The sequence below is a fragment of the Hippocampus guttulatus genome, chromosome 19 (genome assembly GCF_054856545.1).
Source record: "Hippocampus guttulatus isolate MCC_2025c chromosome 19, RoL_Hgut_1.0, whole genome shotgun sequence".
Taxonomy (NCBI): domain Eukaryota; kingdom Metazoa; phylum Chordata; class Actinopteri; order Syngnathiformes; family Syngnathidae; genus Hippocampus; species Hippocampus guttulatus.
The window spans coordinates 8,807,337-8,828,306 of NC_141279.1; the positions used below are offsets into that span (position 1 = coordinate 8,807,337).

At 45.3% G+C, this 20,970-nt stretch overlaps 3 protein-coding genes across 3 annotated transcripts; 2 read left to right on the top strand and 1 right to left on the bottom strand.

The window, feature by feature from the left end:
* Positions 1–765: 765 nt before the first annotated feature.
* pnmt (phenylethanolamine N-methyltransferase) lies at positions 766–2,371 on the top strand. Its single transcript, XM_086099461.1, has 3 exons — positions 766–965; positions 1,445–1,655; positions 1,933–2,371. The coding sequence occupies exons 1-3, from the start codon at positions 794–796 to the stop codon at positions 2,369–2,371; spliced, it is 822 nt and encodes a 273-aa protein (XP_085955587.1). The 5' UTR covers positions 766–793.
* A 451-nt stretch (positions 2,372–2,822) lies between these two features.
* Positions 2,823–7,154, bottom strand: LOC147190116 (protein phosphatase 1 regulatory subunit 1B-like). Its single transcript, XM_086099462.1, has 5 exons — positions 6,894–7,154; positions 4,341–4,424; positions 4,175–4,256; positions 3,593–3,709; positions 2,823–3,296 (listed from the first exon to the last, which is right to left on the bottom strand). Exons 1-5 carry the CDS (start codon positions 7,029–7,031, stop codon positions 3,190–3,192), a joined length of 528 nt encoding a protein of 175 aa, XP_085955588.1. The 5' UTR covers positions 7,032–7,154; the 3' UTR covers positions 2,823–3,189.
* Positions 7,155–9,643: 2,489 nt separating this feature from the next.
* On the top strand, positions 9,644–12,897 carry LOC147190117 (neurogenic differentiation factor 2-like). The gene is made up of 2 exons (XM_086099560.1): positions 9,644–9,920; positions 11,538–12,897. The coding sequence occupies exons 1-2, from the start codon at positions 9,678–9,680 to the stop codon at positions 12,636–12,638; spliced, it is 1,344 nt and encodes a 447-aa protein (XP_085955686.1). The 5' UTR covers positions 9,644–9,677; the 3' UTR covers positions 12,639–12,897.
* Positions 12,898–20,970: the final 8,073 nt, after the last annotated feature.

Below are 20,970 nucleotides of genomic sequence, written 5' to 3' on the forward strand. Positions count from 1 at the left end.
GACTGCGACACTGTGTGCGTCCATCTGCCGGGGATGAACGAGGTGTCAAGGGACCCCTGGGGAAAGCAGTTTGAAGAGAACGTGGCAATTTTCCACAGCAGTTCAGCTGCTGCTTACACTGAGAATAGGTGTTAAATTAATCGAATCAGCGGCTCAAACTGTGTTTTGTCAGCTGTCCTTGGTTGCTTGCGCTGTTCAAAGTCTAACATGGGCCTTTAACCCCCGCAATAAATAGGACTCCAACCTACCAACTGTGAATATTGGTTGGCTATGACTCTGCAGAATGAGTCCAAGCAACACAAATGATGCATGTGTGCCTTGTTTTTATGTATGCTGAATATTTTGAAGTACATTTGGGAACGCGGTAGTTCCATCCGTCAGGGATTGGCCTGGGGACTTGAAGTGTAACCAATAACCACTAGAATACAAAAATGGATGCCCCGCATATACAGCGATATCTCGAAGAAAGAGGCAAAGCCGTGATCTGCTCGTGGGCAGGCAAAGGCAAACCTGGACTGATCGTGAAGATAGAGGCCTGCTGAAGGGTGGTTACAAGACCTGAAAGCAATGATGCATCCATTAGTGTTGCTGAAAGCCCCCTAATCTGATGGCATCAGTGCTTGAGGGCAGAGAAAGAAAGCACAAACGCACCCTATCAGGATTCAACACGACCGTCCCCAAAATTAAGACCTAGGTACACCCATAACAAAACGGCTATATAAGGAGGCTCCAAACGGGTAAACGGTGCACCTGGAAGCTCGCAAGTGAACCGACTTGTATCCGCAGCGGAAGAATGGAGCAAACGGGGACAGAAAATGGCGTGGCAGCCATGGCAGCCTGTTACCAGCGTTTTGACCCGGCGGCATATTTACAATACAACTACACGCCACCGCGGGCCGACTTTGATCGGAAAGACAGCATTGTGCCGTGGAAACTGGCGTGTCTGCATAGAGCCTTCACTGAAGGTAAGGCTCTGGGGCACATTGCCGAGATGCTGGTCCCAACCTTGTAGGCTGACGGCAAGTATTATTGAACATGTATTATCAACGCAAAGGCAATAAATTGGCGAATAGGGAAGCAGATTCAGAAGTCATTGGTACGTTTGCGTTTACGGCAACACACATGCCGGCATTCTCACACATCCGGTGATTTTTATTTTTTTCTTGCCAAAATCTAAATAATTTTTAATACATTTAGTGTAAGGGTAATGCGGTAAGTCAAGTTTGAATTAATGTCAAGGTTAGTAGGTTTGTGACCATAGCTTGGATTTTACAGCGGGATAGGGACGGAGCCCTGCCACAGAGAGCAGAAAAACGACTTGAGGTCAACAGAAAAAGGCTTAGAATTGCCCGTAGATGCTAAAAAACGGATATGGTTACGGCTTGGTCTGTTACCCCGACGAACAGTAAGTATTATATAAACGCACATCTGACATTTTGCTAAGGTGACATGAGCGGCGAGCTGCTGGTGGACATCGGCTCGGGACCCACCCTGTACCAAGTCCTGAGCGGTTGCGAGGTGTTCAACGAGGTGGTTCTTACAGACTTCCTGGAGGCCAACCGAAAGGAGCTGAGGCGCTGGCTGCAGGGTGACGAGACCTGCAGCCTGGACTGGACGCCTTATTTGCAGCACGTCTGCAAGCTGGAGGGGCGACGGTATTAAATGACATCATTTTTTCATGTGAAATACAGTAATCCCGTGAATGAATGCAGTTACTATTCAACTACTCTCTGTGAAATTTTATATTGATACAATCTGCTGCTTCGGGGCCATCTGGTGCTATCTTGGTGTCAAGGAAGTATGTTGAAGTGTTTCATTGAGGCCAGGGGTGTCCAAACCCGGCCGTGAGTGCTGCTAACCTGCACGTTTGAGATGTTTTGCTCCTCCAACACACCTTATTCAAATGATCAGGATTTCAATTGTCACTTTCAGTGCCTCGGCATGGACAGAGAAGGCGGCCAAGCTCCGTCAGGCGATCACCGACATCCTCCCCATCGATGTGCACCGTCCCCAGCCTCTGGACCCTCGCGTCCTCCCCTCGGCAGGGGCCGACTGCCTGGTGTCCTGCTTCTGCCTGGAGAGTGTCAGCCCTGACCTGGCCGCCTTCACCAGGGCCCTGGGCCACATCGGGAAGTTGCTCCGGCCCGGCGGCCACCTACTGCTCATCGGAGCCCTGGGGGAGAGCTTCTACTTCGGGGGGCCCGGGGTGAAGATCCCCGTAGTGCCACTCGGCGAGGCGGAGGTGTGCACCAGTTTGAAGGAGACCGGCTACACCCTAATCCGGCTGGAAGTTTACACGCTGCCTCAGGACATGAGAGTGGGGGTGGATGATGTGACTGGGGTGTTTTTTGCAAAAGCGAAGAAGGATTGAAAGATGATGAGTGTGTCCAAAATGTGCTGTTCAACTGCATTCTATGTGCCTTTGCTGAATTGAGTTCTATTTTCAGATGGACAAGAGGCTCTCCTTTTGTTATGTGGTTACACATCACACCCTGCAGTCCTAAAAGAGCTACTACAGGAAAACCAAAGTTAGCCAAGTCTTTCTCCACTTATTCAACTTTTAAAATTGTCCACAATACAATGATAACATATTTTATTTTCTGCATGTATTAAATCTTTATGGAAAAATATATAAAACCTGATTACTGGTATAAAACTGTAATTTCATGTATTTAAAAATGAACTTAGATATTCAAAAGGAATTATTGCACAACGGTACTATTTTACATCTTGTATTTCAGTTTTATTTTCATGAAAAATCAATTGGTGTTTATACTCTGCACATGTATGCACCCTCTGCATCTATGTATAGTGAAGTGACGTCATTCCTTTTGTCTTTATTGTTTTGAAACACTACTATTAAAAGAGCTTCCTTTACTGGTAAATCAAAGTCTTCCGTGTCTTTTAATAAAGACACTACATAATATGCTTCAAAAGCCATTACGGAGGTTTTATTAGCAACCATCACAAAGCATATTTTTTAATACTACTATACTATACAGGAGAAGCACATTAAAAGCCCAATAGGCAAACCATCACTTGTACCATCAAATGGACAAGAATGTCTGGTTACATTATTGTGGGTTCTTTTAAACACCACTTTGTAGCACCGACTGAGATGTTCTTGCACATACTGTATTTACAGGACATTTACAAGTATCCATGCACACAAACCTCCTGTCCATGCTTTTATGCAAAAGAGATCTTCCGTCGTTCTACTTTGTCTCCAACGTCGGCCTCCTCTGTGGGTCCTAACAGTGACGGATCCCTCTGCGCTTTGTTTTGCGTTCCAGCATCTGCCGAGAAATGATGGCATTGAGAAAACAATTATAGACTGTTCCATTTCCACACAATGGACATTCCGGGTCAATTTTGACCTTTGACCTCGTAGTTCTTGGGTCCATTGCTTTTTGTGCACTTTGGGTCACGTCAGGATGAGTTATCATAATTTTCTCGAAAAAAGAATGACATTGAATGTGATTTTGTTGTAGTCAAATGTCAAAAAGTGCACATTTAACCCATAGAGTAAAGGGTTAATGAAAACCTGTCTCCATATCTGACTTTTTAATGATTAATTTTATTTTATTTTTACCCGAGTCCAGCTGCGTGCTCTTTACATTCTCCTCTTCCTCTCTGGAAGGTGGGTCGTCCTGGTCCACAGAGCTCATGTCTATGGAAGATAGGTGCGCTTGGGCCATTCTCTGTACAGCTGAAATTTTTATTTCCATTAAAGTTCACCAGAAAACAATTCCATGTACCGGCACTCATCCCAACAGTCAACCAACCTTACGTCTAACTACAGTGGAACACAGCATTGCACTTACACTATTGCACGGGCCAATACCAAAGCAAGAGATGGCGTCCGAACCTTGATGATCAGGCCATTTCAACCACTCATATCCAATTGTTGTTTTTAACCCCACCCATGCTCAATATCACCAATAGCACTTATTGTAAACAGTTTCTTATTATGACATTCAGTTGGGGGGGCCGTGTTGCCGCAGCTGTGTCTATCTCATAATCCCGGATGATCCAGAGCTGCCTCTGCTTCTAATCTCAAATCACACACACACGCACACACACGCGTTTCTTTGGGACAGATGTAGACCACTACAATTGTTACATAATTGTACGACACAAATGTGGAGCACCGAGGCCTTGCAAGCCCACTGACCTTTAAGCGAGGGCGGCTGGTAGGTGCTTGGCATCTTGTTGACAGCATTCGCCTTCAGGACCCCATTTTCTCCGACTGACCACTGCAGGTGGCATGGGTCGGGGCAGCGGGACATATCAATACACTCTGGAGAGACACACGACAAAATGGTGCAAAACTAGTGTACCTGATGAGACCCAGTGTCATCTTCAGGCGACGGTGGGTCCGTCAGTCGGAAGAGGGTGGCGGGAGTGGGCCTCCGACGTCGAATCTGAACACATGGAGAAGGCCTTGACTCACCTTTGGAGGAACACACTTCTAAATGTTCTCTCAACTTGCCCTGGTAGGGGGTTGCTTTGGGGCCTCATCGTTTTCCATTTAAGCACAGACCAGGGAAAAACCTTTCACTTCCTGCTTGATAAAAACGAGTAGTCATTCACAACGAAGGCTCTGTTGCTGTGTCCCAAGGCCACATGGTTAGCATTACTAACCATTTTTCACACTCTCGTACAAAAGAGAGTGAGTCATAACAACCGCTGAGAGTTATGTAATTGAATAAATGTAAAATGGACTTCACTTCCTATTGTAGCAGCTGTTCTCAACAAAGGATATTGGTTGGTAGAACATGCCGAGCCGAAGAGTGTGAAAGCATGCTGAAGAGTCGTCATCACTGATGTTTTGTAACATTATGGAAATAAGACAGTTTGCCGCAATATAGGAGAGCTCGTCGACCAATCGCAGAGAAGAGCGTGGGTTTGACACGTGGGCGGCTTTTTGGCATCTCCGCTTTTGCTTCTCTCATGTGTTGGATTCGTGCTCATTTCGTGGAGATGAAAACTCGCGTTACTTTGCACAGACATCAGGCCTGGCAAAACCATTTATATTTTAGAGGGTTATTTTCCTCTGTTCCAGTCTCCCAACATGGCCAGGATTGCGAGGGCCCTTTATAGCAGAATTGAAGCTTGAGACCTTAGTTTAAACCCTAACATGAAGTTGAAAACTTCACGACACTGTAAAATCCCTAAACTTGGCCTGAACCTACCCAAACCCTATCGTGAAACCCTATCGCTAGTTTGATACCCCAACCAATAACAATAACTACGGATTGAAACCCTGTTTTGATATCCGACACGAAATTTGAAACCGTAAATTTAAACCATAACCCTGACATGGAACACGATCTTGAAACACAACCCCTGCCTGGGCTGGACCCCATTTTTTGAAACCCTAACACCTGACCTTGTCATCCTGATTTGAAATGCCAACCCTGTTTTAAAAATCTCAACCTGTTTGAAAGACTAAGATTAAATCACCTACTTTTGCTCTGCATCTGAAATTGGCAGTGTGGTGTACAATCTCATTTTTAATATTTCTAACGGGGGAGAGGCTTCATCCCTCATGTCAGCTCCTCCTCCACTCCTTTTGATGCCTCATCACTTCTAAGAGATGCTATAGGTCAACCTTCAACGGCTCAGTTTAATCCCACTGCTGTCCATACTCTGCTACCAACAGATGGTAATACATCAAAAAACTGGAGTTCTTCTACTCCTCATATTATGTAAGTAGCAGTCAATTTGGTGCGGGGATAAGAGGGCAACACGATGACTGACAAAATACAGTCGAAGGTTACACAAAGTTCACTTATATGCAGTTTTGGACTAAAAAAGGCCACTTCTTGATTGATGAAGAGTAGTCGGAGCCTACTCCAAATAGACTCCGTGCTGTGTTAAACTGATGGTGCTTCCTCTGGAATAAATTAATACCATACCTCAAAAGATGCCTCACACAATGAAACTGAACAGAGTCACACTTTTGCTCACTCATGTCAGATGACCATCACCTGGAAAAGCAGTCGAATGACAGGCAGTTAGAGGAGGCTTGGTCAAGACGTTTGGCTTCAATTTAGGCTGATGTTTTTTTTCATCATTATTGTTATCATCCTCAAGCAAATATATTATGCTTGATAACACAATAACTTCATGTCTGGATTGAAGGCAAAAATTGTGAGAGTAGGTAGGGGTGTATCACGATTCTGCCATTTCAAAGACGACAGGTTTGAGTCTTAGGACTGTCATGATTCTTTAATGATATATCATTTGAGGCTTTCTATCTACTCAATGAACCATTACTGCTGCAGTTTTATTCGGTTGTTTTGACATCAATTCCGTTTTATGATATGGGACACTTTTTAAATTCATCTAGATCCATCTATCCACTCTTGTTTGTTTGTTTATTGAACATAAAACATATATACAGTAATAATTTGACAGAAAATAAGGTAGATAAAAAAAGTAAAAAGAAAGAAATCAATCTTCATTCAACACAGTTATTATGTTCAAGGGAGTAGGAAGAAGTAAAAAACTTATCTAGTCCTACCCCGTTATGTGATTGTATCTAATAAATCATTTTTATATCAATCAGAAAAGTAAGAAGAAAGAAGTCTCCATTAAGGCTCATACTTTACCCTTAACCGTGATATTTTTACAACTTTTGGTTTGTATCGGGATTATATACTTCCACACCCTGACACTCTTGTGTCAATTTTCTCTTAAATTCATAATGGATATTTATATACCTTTCTCTATTTATCAACTTAGTTCTGATTTATCATTATATTTAATGTTTTGAATTTATCATTTTAACTCTGATTGATGTAGGTTGTTTGTACTTCAATCAGAGTTAAAATGATAACTCTAATGTGATATAATAGATGCCTTGTGCTCCCCTGCATGATTCTCACCAGTTCCACTTGTCGCGGGTCCAGCTGGATGGGCACCGCCGAAGGCACCGAGAATTGGATCTTCCTCTTGGCATCGCTGTCCTCAGGCTCTCGCTCCACTCTCGTCGTGTCGATCCCTGCAGGCAGAAGGGGCTCCATGATCACAAGCCTCCAAACCCTTGTCAAAAATTCCAATCTCCGTCTCTTCGTGTCAGTCCCACTCCCACATATGCACACTCGGTCACGAAGCAACACAGCGGCGCGTGTTCGTGCGAAGGCTTATGACGCAACCAACAGTTGCCGCAAATATCGCGACATCTCAGCGAAGTGGCGAGGAAGATTCCAAGCCCCTCGGTTGTTTCCAAAATTTTTAAAAATAGTCATAATAACCCTCACAGCAGCAACAATGGTTTACTGACAAACAAAGAATTCACTTGCAAAGCTCAGACGGATTCATGTAACTTATCTATTGACGTTTTCAACATACTCCAAACAAGTCGCATTTAGCAATTAGTAAAACAGGTGCCGTACAAACCGCTACAGGTGGTACCTGAGTACTTGCCTTACTTTATTCTCGTTTAGGGTCGAGTCTCCTGGGTTTAATTTCCTCGTGGAACTCGTACCCAACCGCAAAGAAGATACAAGACGCAATGCCTTTCACGACAGGAGTACAGTAATGTTAAAAGTTAGATGGCACACCGCGACATCGGTAATTGACTGCCCATCGGAAACGGCCTGCTTCATTTCCGGGTCACGTGACGTTTGCACGCCCAATTGTTGCTTGGCAGACTTGGTGTGGCATAAAAGGTGCATACCTGTAGGAGAAAAAATTGCCAATAAAGCATCACTATATTCATTTTGAAACATTTGTGTATATGGTGAACCCGACCCCTGATGTGAAACCCAGCATTGACAACATAACTCGGTCTTAAAACCCTAATTTGAACCCCTTCGTCTACCTCAGAACCTTAAATTGAAACTCCCCAGCTTTTACCGTAATTTTGGCATGAAACCCAATTTTTAAACCCTAACCACTTGAAATCAAAACCCGTATCTTCAAACCATCATTTCAAATATTTTGAAACTGTCACATGACACACTAACCCTCGCTAACCCTCCAACACATTCTTAAACCCCTTTAAACTGAATTTTGAAAGCCGAACTCTATTTTGAGGTCCTAATTTCAAACTGTAACCCTAGTCTTAAACATTAACATGACACCCAGACCCCATTGACGAACCTTAACCCTGCCTTGAGTTGAAACCCAAATTAATTGAGACCAAAATTAATGTTAAAGCCAAGTGAGTCACACTAACAGTTTATGTCCACTAGATGTCAGCCACTACTAAAGAGAGCAGGAGAATGAAACGAGTACATTGTGAACAGTTTAATGATGTGCCTACTTCCGAGTGGCAGAAAGGTCATTGACCACTACCGACTTGAAGTGAAAACGATTACAAAATCAAAATTGTGTTTGGGGTTGCGCCACCAGATACATGGCAATTTTTTCCCCATGTACTAAAGCATTCCTTCAGAACCTGTTCGAATTATGTCGTACACATTTACAGAGAAGAGTGGTGATGGCCTGACAATTAAGCATCCATCATGGGGTTTGTGGAAGGTATTTTCTAAAGGGTATGTATAAAACATTTGGTCGGATTATCATGAAATAATTTATCCATCCATCCATTTTCTGATCCGCTCCATCCTCACAAGGGTCGTGGCGAGTGCTGCAGCCCACCCCAGCTGTCTTCGGGCATCAAGCGGGGACACCCTGAACCGGTCGCCAGACAATCAATGGGCAATCATTTAATGAATAATTTAATTGCTAAAATGTGCTGGTTATCATTATTGGATGTAGCATTTCAAAATACACTTTCCCCGAACATATCCCAATAAATAAGATTCCGGCTTTGTCTAGTTTTGCATTCTTTTCCCTTTCTCGTCTTTTGGCCCCCGTCCGCGATTCCTGGTGGCCGTCCGTGCCAAGCTTGGCAAGCGGGCACGTCTGCGAGGGCACCGCTTTAGCTCGGTTCAATTGACTCGTTTAGGCGATCGCGCCGCGACACCCCGGCTTTGGGGCGGCCGCCATATTGTGTCGTCTGTTCCCGTGTTGTTCCCGCTTCCCCACGTGGGAACTTGGGGATTGTTCCGGAATTATTTCAGCCATGAATCGTTTAACGATCGTAAACCCTCATTAGCAAGGTGTTCATTTGACCAGAATGTTGATTGCCGTAATTGTGCTGAAATGAGTGCTCGACTTCAACAAACACCCTAACCCTGTCTTAAAAATCAAACCCAGACTTGAAGACCTAGCACTGGCTAGAAACCTTGACCTTAGTTTTATACCCCAATTTCTTTGAAACCCTACTCCTGGCTTTGAACCCTAAACACTAGTTTGGAACCCTAACATGACACCCTAACCCTGTCTAAAACCCCTAACTCAAATTTGAATTGATTGATCTGATTAACCCCCCCCCCTCCACACACCCCACAAATCAGGTGTGACTCTACTATGGCTTGCTCGGAATGCTTTAAAGTGGATGCATATGATGGGATTACATGTAACATTTTTGCGATTGACCCCATTTTTCCCTCTAAAACAGAACCAGTGTGAAGCCACTCACTTGCAGCTTATTTCATTTTGCCTTTCAGTGCCCGCTGACAGATGGCGAGTTCTTCTCATCCCCCCACCCAGCCGCCCGCCCCAGGGGGAGGTGTTGGGGGGGGCAGTCTCTGTGAATGCGGCCACATGTCAATCAGCGGCTCTCATGTGATGGCTCTTGCCAATGACGTTCCAGCCATATGGGCCTGGCATCACACGGCCTCGCTACGCAAGTCACCCGTGCGCTTCCTCCCCTTGCGCGCGTCTGGGCTGCAGACAGAGGCAGGGTGGCTGCAGAAGAAGAAGAAGAAGAAGAAGAAGAAGAAGAGGAGGAGGAGGAGGAAGAGGAGGAAGAGGGAGGTAGGCGCACAAGCGAGGACCACACGGCAGTCTCTTCTTTGCCCTGCACGACGCGTCGTCGACATGGTGTAAACAAAACCCAGGTAGGTTCCTCTAAAATAGTTCTTTGTGTCCACCTCCATCCTGTCACTCGTCCACGCGGGCATCTTTTTGTCGTTCATGGATCCTCATTGCTGGCAGCTTTACAGAGACGTGTGTGTGTGTGTTTGTGCATCTGAACACCAAGCGGGTCGAAATCTCTGGGCTACACGCGGGATAATTGGCGAAGTATACGCCAGCGTGTATTGCAGGGTGTTTATTTTAGGTGGAAAAAGGTGAGGAAACCCCCCCCCCCCACAAAACTGATAGCATCTCATATGCTGAAGAGTGTATTTTCAATTCATTTTCAATATAAGCAATAAATAGCATGGAGTCCAACATGAGGCATTTGTGATTTTTTAAAAAAGCGTAACAATAACCTAAATCAGCATTATTCAAAACAAAATTAACATTTTTGAATCGAATCAGGGTTCTTTGAAAACTTTTTTTTCAGCTCAATTTTTAAATTTGGGTCCTCGCTCGGCATGCTAAAATAAATCATATCTTGCCCTGGCATCATCTACTGGAAACCATGCTCTAAATTGTGTGGATCGCAGCTTTTAAACAAAAAAATAGTGCATGGACTTTTTTTTTAAGAATAAAAATGTAAACTATTTTATATATAGGGGTGGTGAACTTGGGGCCTGCAGGTTCTGCTCATTGGTCAGAGCTTTAGGTACACCTGCACGCCATGCCACGCCCTTCCCAAATATGATTGTTTTGATCGACACTGTCAAAGAGGTGCTGATTTGACTATTTGACATACTGAAACGACAGGCAGAATATTAGGAACACCTGCGTGTGCGCGTCTGTGTCATGTGCATTCCACTCATACCTAATTCTATGTCCCGATCCATTCTTTTTTTTTTCTTTTTGTCATCCCATGTTGTAGGTGAAGGCTACCTAATACCTGAGACATCCATTTTCATTTTTTTAGTGGACCATCATATGTTGGAGGTGTACCTTGTAATATGGCCCAACACATCCGGTGCCCACCCCTTTTTTGTGTTTCAGCATATGTTGCAGGTGTACCTAATGATGTGACACATCAATTTCCGGCCATTTTGTCTCATCGTGCGGAAAGTGTCCCTAATAATGTGGGCGGACGATGGCATTTTGTTGCATCCCATGTTGTACATGTCCCTAATTATGTGACTGGAGACATCCATTTCCGGCCATTTTGGGTCTCATGCCATACTGCCGGTGATCCAGACTTCTCTTTTCTGTGCAACCTTCACCCATGCATCACATTTCTCTCATCCCATGCTGCACGTGTTCCTAATAATGTGACCTAACATCGATTTCCAGCCATTTTGCATTTCAGGCCATGTTGTCCTCTGTCCCTAATAATATGGCACGGCACACGCATTCCTTTTTATCGCCTCATCCCATTTGCAGGTGTCCCTAATAATGTGAGAAGAGACATGCATTTCCAACAAAATATTTTTTTGTCACATGCTATGCAGATATCCCAAATAATATGGCCTCTTCAACTTTATATTATCATCACATGGTTCATGTGACATGGCTCATCCATTTCCAGCCTTTTTTTTTTCCCATGAAGATGACATCATAGACTGGATATAAACACCGCGCGCGGGACCCCGCCTCCTCTGTTGCAGGTGACAATGTTGAGCCGTCTCTTCAGTGAGGTACTACCGGACGTCCAGCGGCTGGCGGCAGACTGGGCCGACACCCCCGGCGAGGTGGCTAAGGTGAAGAGCGAGCATGAGAAGCACCTCGGCGGCGAGGACGATCTGGACGAGGCGCGCGGGTGCGACAGCAGCAGCCGAGCCGAGTCCGAAATGGCAGATGAGGAGGAGGACGAGGAGGAGGAGGAGGAGGAGGAGGAGGAGGAGGAGGAGGGCGGTGTTGATGAAGGGCCCGAGGAGAAAGGCAACAAAAAACGCGGTCCGAAGAAGCGCAAGACGAGCGCGGCCCGCCAGGAGCGCTCCAAAGTGCGCCGGGTGAAGGCCAACGCCCGCGAGCGCACGCGCATGCACGACTTGAACTCGGCGCTGGACAACCTGCGCAAGGTGGTGCCCTGCTACTCCAAGACGCAGAAGTTGTCCAAAATCGAGACGCTGCGCCTGGCCAAGAACTACATCCTGGCGCTGGGCGAGATCCTGCGTAACGGCAAGCGGCCGGACGTGGTGAGCTACGTGCAGATGCTGTGCAAGGGCCTCTCGCAGCCCACCACCAACCTGGTGGCCGGCTGCCTGCAGCTCAACACGCGCAACTTCCTCACCGAGCCGGACGCGGGGCGCTTCCACATGCCCGGCTCACCCTTCTCCTTGCACCCGTACTCGTCGTCGTCGTCGTCGTCGTACCGGTGCCGCCTCGCCAGCCCCAACTACCAAGGCCCGGGCGGCGGACCCCTGAACCTACGCGGCCACTCGTACGCCTCCGGCTTCGAGGCCGCGTACGCTCCAGGCGGGGCCTCCCCGGACTACCTGAGCCCGGATTACGAGGGCCAGCGCAGCCCGCCGGGGTGCTTGGGCGTCGGCGTGGGCGCGTCCGGCAAGCAACAGGAGCTCGACGCGGAGCGGAACTATCACTACTCCTCTATGCATTACTCCCGAGCCGGACGCGGTTTGACGTTTGGCCCCTCTGGAGCGCGCGGCGGGGGCGCGCACTCCGAGAACATCCCCCCCTTCCACGAGGGCCACCACGAGGGCGCCGTGGGCCCCTACGAGGACATCAGCGCCTTTTTCCACAACTGACTCAATTGAGTCACAATCCTTATCTTCTCCTGTAATCCGATTACATGATGTTGTTCATTGTGCGGTACGGTGTACGTGCGTATGTATGTATACGTGTCTGCGTGCGTATGTGTGTGTGTGTGTGTGTGTGTGTGTGTGTGTGTGTGTGTGTGTGTGTGTGTGTGTGTGAGTGCGTGTGTGAGTGCGTGCGTGTGTGCTAAATGACCGGACACGTGTAATATAAACGAAATACACAAATAAAACAAGATTTATAATTGTTTTATGCGTCATTCTAATCTATACGGATGTGCACCCACCCTCGAATTCTGCCTCATTTCAAACAGTTGAAGCAAAATCATTTACAACGAGAAAATAGATTATACTAAATTATTCAAAGATTTGATTTTCTATTTATTGAGGTTCTTGCAGGTTACACCACCATAAAGGCGTGGTGAGGAAAAGCCACTGGGACGTTACACAATGGGTTCTCTATGGATTACTCCCCCTACCCCGAAAAAAATAAAATAAAAAGCAGACTATTAAAAGGAGTTGTCAAGATCCCCCCCGCCCCCCGATTTTAAAGATCAGGGCAAATTATTCACCTCAAATTAATTTATACGAAGTCTATTTTGCACAGGTTAAAAAAAGAAAAAGAAAATCCATCTTCAGGGGAACACAATAAAACATGTTTAACTGTTTAATTGGGTTTCTTTTTTTATATAAATGGACATTTCAGTGAAAATTTGAACATGATATAAATTTATTTCAGCACCTGCTCCTTGCATACTCTCTATTCCTGTACTTTCAAACACTGCACGGAGGCTGCTTTTCCAGGCTCGGACAACGGCAGAATCACAATGTTGATTGTGTGTACAGGTCTACCACTGGTGATTTCTCCAATCCTTTCTAATAATAATAATAATAATAATAATATTCTAATAATAATGATGATAACGCTGAGAGCGTGCGGGCGCCATGTTGGACCACCGCCCGTGGTTCCATATGTTGCCTTGCTGATCAAGTGTGCGAGGCTCTGCAGGCGCACTCTCTTTCTTTCAATAAAAAAAAAAAAAATCACACAAATGAAGATAGTGAACATTGACACATAAATATGAATTTAAAATGGCGCGTGCATGACCTGATACAAAGTGAAGACCCTTTATAATAAATATAGAGCCTTTTTGCCCCCCGCACCAGATGTTCCACCTTTTGAACCACAAACAAAAAGAAAAAAAAACGAGCTGAATTTTCATTTTGAATGACTCAGAAAGTCATATTTCAAAGCGCCGAACCTGCCAAAATAATCAAGAAACCAGTGAATTTAAAAATGCGCATATAGCGGCTTTTAAAATGGCCAGCCCATATTAAAATGGGAAAATAATCCTGACAATGACTTCAACGTTTTTGTGTGATGTTTTGCCGTTTTAGACAGTTTATAAAAAAGGCCGAAATAAAAATATGAGCCACTCATGTGTGCTATGTGCGAGGGAAATAAAAGCACCTACCACGCAGAAGAAACAACGTCTATGTGTAACTATCTTCACATTAAAAAAATGACTTTTTGATTGAATAATCAGTGAATAATTAGTTTATAAGATGGGAACATTTACATTCTGAAGCGATTTGAGTGCGTCTAAATGCCCTTTCTGCAACGCATCCTCCATGAGAATTTTGCGCGCCGATACAGGTGGCAGCGATTCGCACCAAATCACCACCAGAACGCAGCGAGCACGTCCACCAAGCAGGCGTGCACGCTGGCCCCCCTGCGCAGCTGCCGCGCCACGCCATGCCGAGCCACGCACGCCGCAACTCGGCCAAACGTCCACGGGCCCTTGTGGGAGGGCCCCTGTGTTTCTTTGCTAATTCCACCAACATCTGCTCATTACTCCTGCACAGCCTGATGAAAAAAAACAAACAAACAACAAAACTGCATTTCGATTTTTTTTTATTTCATGCATGCAGAAGAATGTAGTTGGACTCGTTCATAATATGCAATGATTCCTTTATTTTTTTACACTTATTTGGCTGGATGTGTCATATAAATGGAAATAGTGTCTTTTTGTCTTTTGGCAACGGAGGCCTCTCCTTTTTTACCCCCCCCCCCACTCAAATTGTGATATGGATTTAATCACCATTAAATCAATTAGTTCAAGCCTATTTGTTAAAATGGATGTGTGTAAAATGCCTTAATAAATACCGTGCATAATGTAATCAAATAACCCAGCGAACTGTTCATTTTGTGTCATAGTACAGAGGCTTTAATTTCCATCTGGACCAATACACTCATCATATTATCACTGTGATTGCATTGCAGTAATTTTGGTGGTATTAGTCGAAATTATGTCCAAATTATGGGGGATTGCTATAATGCTATCTTCATATTTAAGGTTAACTCGGTGTATCCCTGCAAAAGAAAAACAAATCAAACCACAATCATTCCTACTTTTGAGTTGTCACCTGAGACGAAATAGTAGACGCCTTTCATTCCCATCGGGAACCTTGCAAACAATTGAAGCAAGTGTCCTTACGATCAGATCAATAAATGGGTGACGGAATGATTGTTTAAAGCTTTAGCTGCTGTGACTCCAATTTATTCATGCATTCAATCTAAAAGCTTCGAAATGCTTCATTACTTGCAAATCTAAAGGAAACGTGTTCTGTTTTTCTAAAATCCTTTTTTGTCCTGATCGTCACTCGTGTTGTCGTTGCTCTGTTGCTAACCTAAACAGGAGCAGATAAGCGCCTCAAATGAATTAAAATATCTAAACGTGTTAAAGGTAAAAAGTGCATTCTAGCAGTTTCAACGTGTGTCCACTTGGCAAACTGCATGGTCCCATGTTCATTTTTCTGTGCTTTCTCCATAATAGTTGGAAATTTTGGGGGGTTTTAAATGATACTTACTCTGCATCAGTTTCGATGTGTCAAATGTCAAAACAAACAAACAAAAAAGTAGAAAGTCAAGTAGAAAGTAATGCCTCCCCTCTGATATGAGCCCCCCTTCCCCTGTTTGATCATTTGCAGAAATACAGGATGCAGTGCTCCGTCGATGCAACAGAGAATAAACATGTTCATAAACGAGTGTTTTGTTTACCTTCTTATTGCGGCTGCTGTCATGGAGCTCATTAGAGCTTGTGCGGGTGTCCCTAATGAAGTGGCCTGCGAGTGTCTATTATGCAGTGGTGTTTTGCCGCACAGATGGCAGGAGTGTTGTTTTTTTTTTAATTTATCTTTCAGGGAGTGTGAGGCAATGAGCACTGGGGAGGGTGATGGAGAGGCAAGTGAGGAGGATGCTGGGCGAAGCAGTTGCTGCCGCCGCCGCCGCCATGGCACGGTCACGCGGGCAGCAGTAATTGGCGGCCATATTGAGGGGTTTTGCAGTGCTGCCGGGCGGGCAAACTCCCAGCTGGACCTGTCAGATGGTATTCAGTCCAGCTCATTGCCTCCATTTTTTTGTTGTTGTTCTTCTTCTTGTTTTTTTTCCAGCATCATCCCACTGCACTCGACTTCTTTTTCTTGTTTTTTTTCTTTCTTCCAAATTACACGTACACTTTCCATATCACCTTTCTCTCCTCGCAGTCACTGCCACTCACACCTTTTTCTCCCAGTACATCACACCCTTGCCTCAGGCTCTGCTGGCTCTCTGCTATTGGCTGCTCACATTCATCAAACCACACACACACACACACACACACACACACACACACACACACACACACACACACACACACACACACACACACACACACCTACTAACTCTCTTTCTAAAAACTCCCTTTTCAAATGCGCAAGCCATGGACAAAAAGTCTTGAGACACTTCATTCAATGTGTGTAAAACTAAAAATGTTTCCGTTCGTATCATGAGCCTTTCTCGGGCTCCTGCAAAATATCGACATGAGAGGCATTAAATATATTCCGACGGGTGACGATGGGGCTCTCCATGGCGCGCCGAGAGGCACGAGCTACCAGCTAGTCCATAAACTAAAGGGTAACTACGAATGAGGCAGTTACCAGTTTCAAGGCATACCGCGGTTTTAAAAATAAGTTTCTTGGTCCTGCAGTGTAGTACAGCAAGAATATAGAGAGCGTGCTCATGAAGTGTGTCTGTTCGCAAAGGTCATTTGCTCAATACGAACTCACATTTGCGTGAGTTGTCTTGTCGTGAACTTTTGCACGCAGGAGTTAGCCTGTCTACACTTGGCGAAATCAATCCGTCAGACTCGTCGCCGAGGCGGACTGCATGGCTAACTAGCATGGCTAACATGAGCCAAAAGAGGTGTAAAACTGAAATGGAGAAAACAGTTTCATGCTGCATTTCCGCAATTCAGTAACATCCTTTGGACAATTTCAGCAATTATCTTCAAGCGTGTATTTCGAAACATATCTCTGAATTCACGTCAATAAACTGTCTTTGCCATTTACAAGGAACCTGGTTACAATGAAAACGCTGTCAATGTAAAACTCTAAATTCCACGGTTTCATTCGAACCGGATTCGGTCTAAATGGGAAAAGTGATGAGCAAGTTAGACCCAAGCTAATAACTGATAAAAAATGTATTTTTAGCCAAAACTAAATAAAAGATATTTATTAAAAAAAAAAAAACATCTCCGAAAGGCAGTGATGTTTTTTCTCGCCCCTTATGTTCATGCCTTCACTGCTTCGAGATGTGAGCAGTGCGGGCTTGTCAAAGACTAATGAACATCTGTCACTGAATTCAAACACACAGATGCTCTCAACACACACACACGCACGCGCACACACACAGACACACACGCAAACACACTTTAATCGCTGTCCTCGACGCCTCAGTCGCCACCCGCTGCAGGTTTCGACTTTGACCTGAAAGTGAGATTGACCTTGCACGGATTTCACTTAATTGGCCGCCGTCTGTTGTCACGAGTTCTCATCTCGGAAATGACAAAACATAATCATGCTCAGTCAATTCGCCATGAACAATGCAATGTCATAAAATGGAACAGTTTTAGTTCAAACCGTTAGAGTTGCACTTCTCACCGTTGTTCAAACTGATGATGTTGGACTTTCTGAAATAGAAGGCACAATTTTTTTGGGGTTGTTATTTGGGTTGAGGCATTTATTTGTTCATGTGAGGCACGGCGTCAATTGGAATGGACGCCAATATTTTCGGCAGTGTTATGATGACTCTGTCAAGTGTGTCTCAGTTGCGAGTCAACGGAACGGAGTGCACGCCTCTCTGGATTAAAAGATTATCAGAAGAGGAGCGAAGAGGAGAGGAGGTCTCCGTGAGGGTGCTGGGGGGCACTCTAGCACCGAATTGGGGGATATGGGGGGGACGTGAGGGTCGCGTAGAGACATGCTGGTATTGAACATATGCTCATGCATATGCGCTCATAAATGAATGTATGCGGCGTATAGCGACAACACTCGTCCAATTATGAATTTAGCGACGGAGTCACTTTTAACGGGACGCCAGCATTCGCAAAGTGTTTTTCGAGCGCTCACAAGATTTACACACACGGGAGGGGAGACGTCTTAGGCAGGATTGATGGAGTCAGATGTGAACAAAATGAAGGACTAATAGGTCCTTTACGGTGGCCGTGACTGCTGGCCGGGGACAGCGGCCGTTAGTCTTCTGTTAGTCTTTAGATTTAGTTGTGCAAAGAGAATGATGCGCTGTAATTGTGAATTTATCATTCTGGTTGTTGCTTGTGGAGAACTTCCATCATCAGCGTCACAGCAACATCTGTCCACTCATGGGGCTAAATGAAACAACCTCCTTTTGTCAAGCGACCCCCCCGTAATACTTGAGAATTGTGGGAACAATCATAAAGCCGATTTAATTAATTATGTATCTAAATCGCTTTATTTTGTACTTTCCAAAAAGGACAAATTATGAATGTACCGTCCTTTCCTGAAATGAAGACGAGCTATCCGGGTTGGATTTCCAACAAAGAAAAACGATTGTCGTTGAGCTTTCTTAAAATGAAGACGATCAGAGTGATACTTTCTGAAAGAGAAGAAAAACAATGATTGCATTTTTCAAACAAAAAGGAAAGTAACAAGCACAAGGTGACGGAAACCACAAGCTCCTTGGCAGAGGTAATAAGCGTCTGTCAGAGCCGGAGGATCGGTGTAAATGTGTGTGTGTGCGGGGGGGGGTCCGGAGGGGGGGGGGTCCGTCAGCATCCGACAGGATGAATAAATCAACTCTTTCCCCCTGAATTAATCTCTTTCAAATTGAGATTCTATTACCAATGAGCTTGGACATCACCATGGTAACTGGAATTCTGCTGGGCGATCCCAAGCGGCTTTGCCAGGGTGGCACGCGCCCGCCAACGCCCGACCGGTTCCGTTCAGTCGTACACATTCAAACTTGGAGCAAAAGATCGCGTCCGAAGGCTCGCAAATAACACGACGTTACTTTGCATCCGTGCAGAAAGAGCGTGTGGCGATGAATAGTGGACGCCGTGTGTGTGCATGTGCCTTCGTCCCTCCAGTTGCCAGACGCGGCCGAGTTGCCAGAGTGGGAATGCCAGAGGGAATCAAGCGCCACATGGCACGTTGATGGTGAGGCCAGCTGGGGGGGGGGGGGGGGGGGGGTGTTCATGTGTGTGTGTGCTGAACCTAGTAGTGTTTTTGTTTTGCATGTTAAATTCCACAACATCTGTTCAGTAGGCAGCACCATATACGTCTACCAACCGGGCTGGTGTGTGTCAAAGCAGCGGTGGGGGTGATCGGGGGTGGCGGGGCATTTCACTTCATATAGAAAGAGCCACACTCAAGTTAGACACATAGAAAATAGATATGATTCCACATAAGTTGTTATTATATCGATCAGGAACATTTCTAACTCTTCCTTTGAGGTTTTATTTGGTGTTAGAATTAAATGGTGGGCCCAATCAAGTGCTATTTTTCAGAATGTGCAATATCAGTACCGGTACAGTCGTTTATTTTTCAATTTTTTGTGCTACATTCATAGTTTTTCTTTTTCAATAAGTGCAAATGCATACGTTGTTCTTTTTAGGACAGTGCAACGTCAGTATTTTGCCTTCTTTTTAAGAAAACGCAGCACAAACAGTTTGTCTTCTTTTTAAAGTTCTCGGCTGAGCACACAAAATAGTAAATTCGTTGCGACGGAATAAAAAACAAAAGCAGAGTGATTACATTTCCTTCACACATGTTCATTTTGCCGCAGGCTGATTAATGTGACGTGACCATCCCAATTTGTTGTTCATCACAACAACTGGGTTAAAAGTAATTTCTAGCATGATCGCGTGGAGCCTTTTCCACTAGCAGAGTGCAGGTGTGTGTGTGTGTTTGTATGTTCATATGTGCATAACTCTATGTGTGACACACACACACAAAAACTACTCCTGCTCCTCATCCTCATCATCCCCATTGGCGCGATGGGGGAAAAAAATCCCCTCCACCCTCTTTCATTTATCTGCCCCCACTTGCCCCCCTAACACCCCTAAGCCCCCATCCCCACCCGTGGCAGCCGATGTCTTTCGCAGCGTGGCACGCCATCTGTTGTGTTGCCCCCCCCCTTCCGCCGCCCCCGCTCACAAACACACTATCCAAGATCAACTCTGTCTTTATACTCGATACAGAGAAAACGTACATTTTGACATTTAGTTGTGTCATGTCATATCTATCGAGCTATCTATCCTTGGTGTGTAGACTTTTGTTCACTTGAAAAGGACAGTCAAACATCAAAGTGGTTTACACGTTGTGCATGCATTTAACAGAGCCGCGTTAACTTTTCCTTGCCGAAAGCTGCTTTGCTTAATCCTAGCGCAAAAAGCAAAACGCAGTAAATGGGCTAACAAATAGCATCACTGTGACGGTGTTATTGAACCTTAAAACAATGTACATAAACTGTGGTGCAACACACGTAGACAGACAATGTAACACCACTCACAAACATGTGTTCTTTATCATCGGTGAAGAACCACTAAAATTGATGTTGCCTATTGACGAATTTCGAATTCAAGGCACCACTGTGTGTGACCGAAAGAACGAGATCCCGGTTACAAGCGGCCGAAATGAGTTTTCTCCGCAGGGTGTCCGGGCTCTCCCTTAGAGATAAGGTGAGAAGCTCGGTCATCCGGGAGGGGCTCAGAGTCAAGCCGCTTCTCCTCCACATCGAGAGGAGCCAGATGAGGTGGCTTGGGCATCTGATTCGGATGCCTCCTGAGGGCCTCCCTGGTGAGGTGTTCCGGGCATGTCCCACCGGGAGGAGACCCCGAGGAAGACCCAGGACACGCTGGAGAGACTATGTCACCCAGCTGGCCTGGGAACGTCTCGGGATCCCCCGGGGAGAGCTGGAAGAAGTAGCTAGGGAGAGGGAAGTCTGGGCTTCCCTGCTAAAGCTGTT

Bases quoted from the DNA above. Each gene is read 5' to 3' on its own strand.
- LOC147190116 (XM_086099462.1), bottom strand. From the start codon at position 7,031: ATGGAGCCCCTTCTGCCTGCAGGGATCGACACGACGAGAGTGGAGCGA. The intron at 3,710-4,174 runs GTCAGTGGGCTT...TAAAAATTTCAG, and splicing joins CCAGCCGCCCTCGCTTAAAG to CTGTACAGAGAATGGCCCAA. The intron at 3,297-3,592 runs GTAAAAATAAAA...ATTTCTCGGCAG, and splicing joins GAGCACGCAGCTGGACTCGG to ATGCTGGAACGCAAAACAAA.
- LOC147190117 (XM_086099560.1), top strand. From the start codon at position 9,678: ATGGGCCTGGCATCACACGGCCTCGCTACGCAAGTCACCCGTGCGCTT. The intron at 9,921-11,537 runs GTAGGTTCCTCT...CCTCTGTTGCAG, and splicing joins ATGGTGTAAACAAAACCCAG to GTGACAATGTTGAGCCGTCT.
- pnmt (XM_086099461.1), top strand. From the start codon at position 794: ATGGAGCAAACGGGGACAGAAAATGGCGTGGCAGCCATGGCAGCCTGT. The intron at 966-1,444 runs GTAAGGCTCTGG...CATTTTGCTAAG, and splicing joins GCATAGAGCCTTCACTGAAG to GTGACATGAGCGGCGAGCTG. The intron at 1,656-1,932 runs GTATTAAATGAC...TGTCACTTTCAG, and splicing joins TGCAAGCTGGAGGGGCGACG to TGCCTCGGCATGGACAGAGA.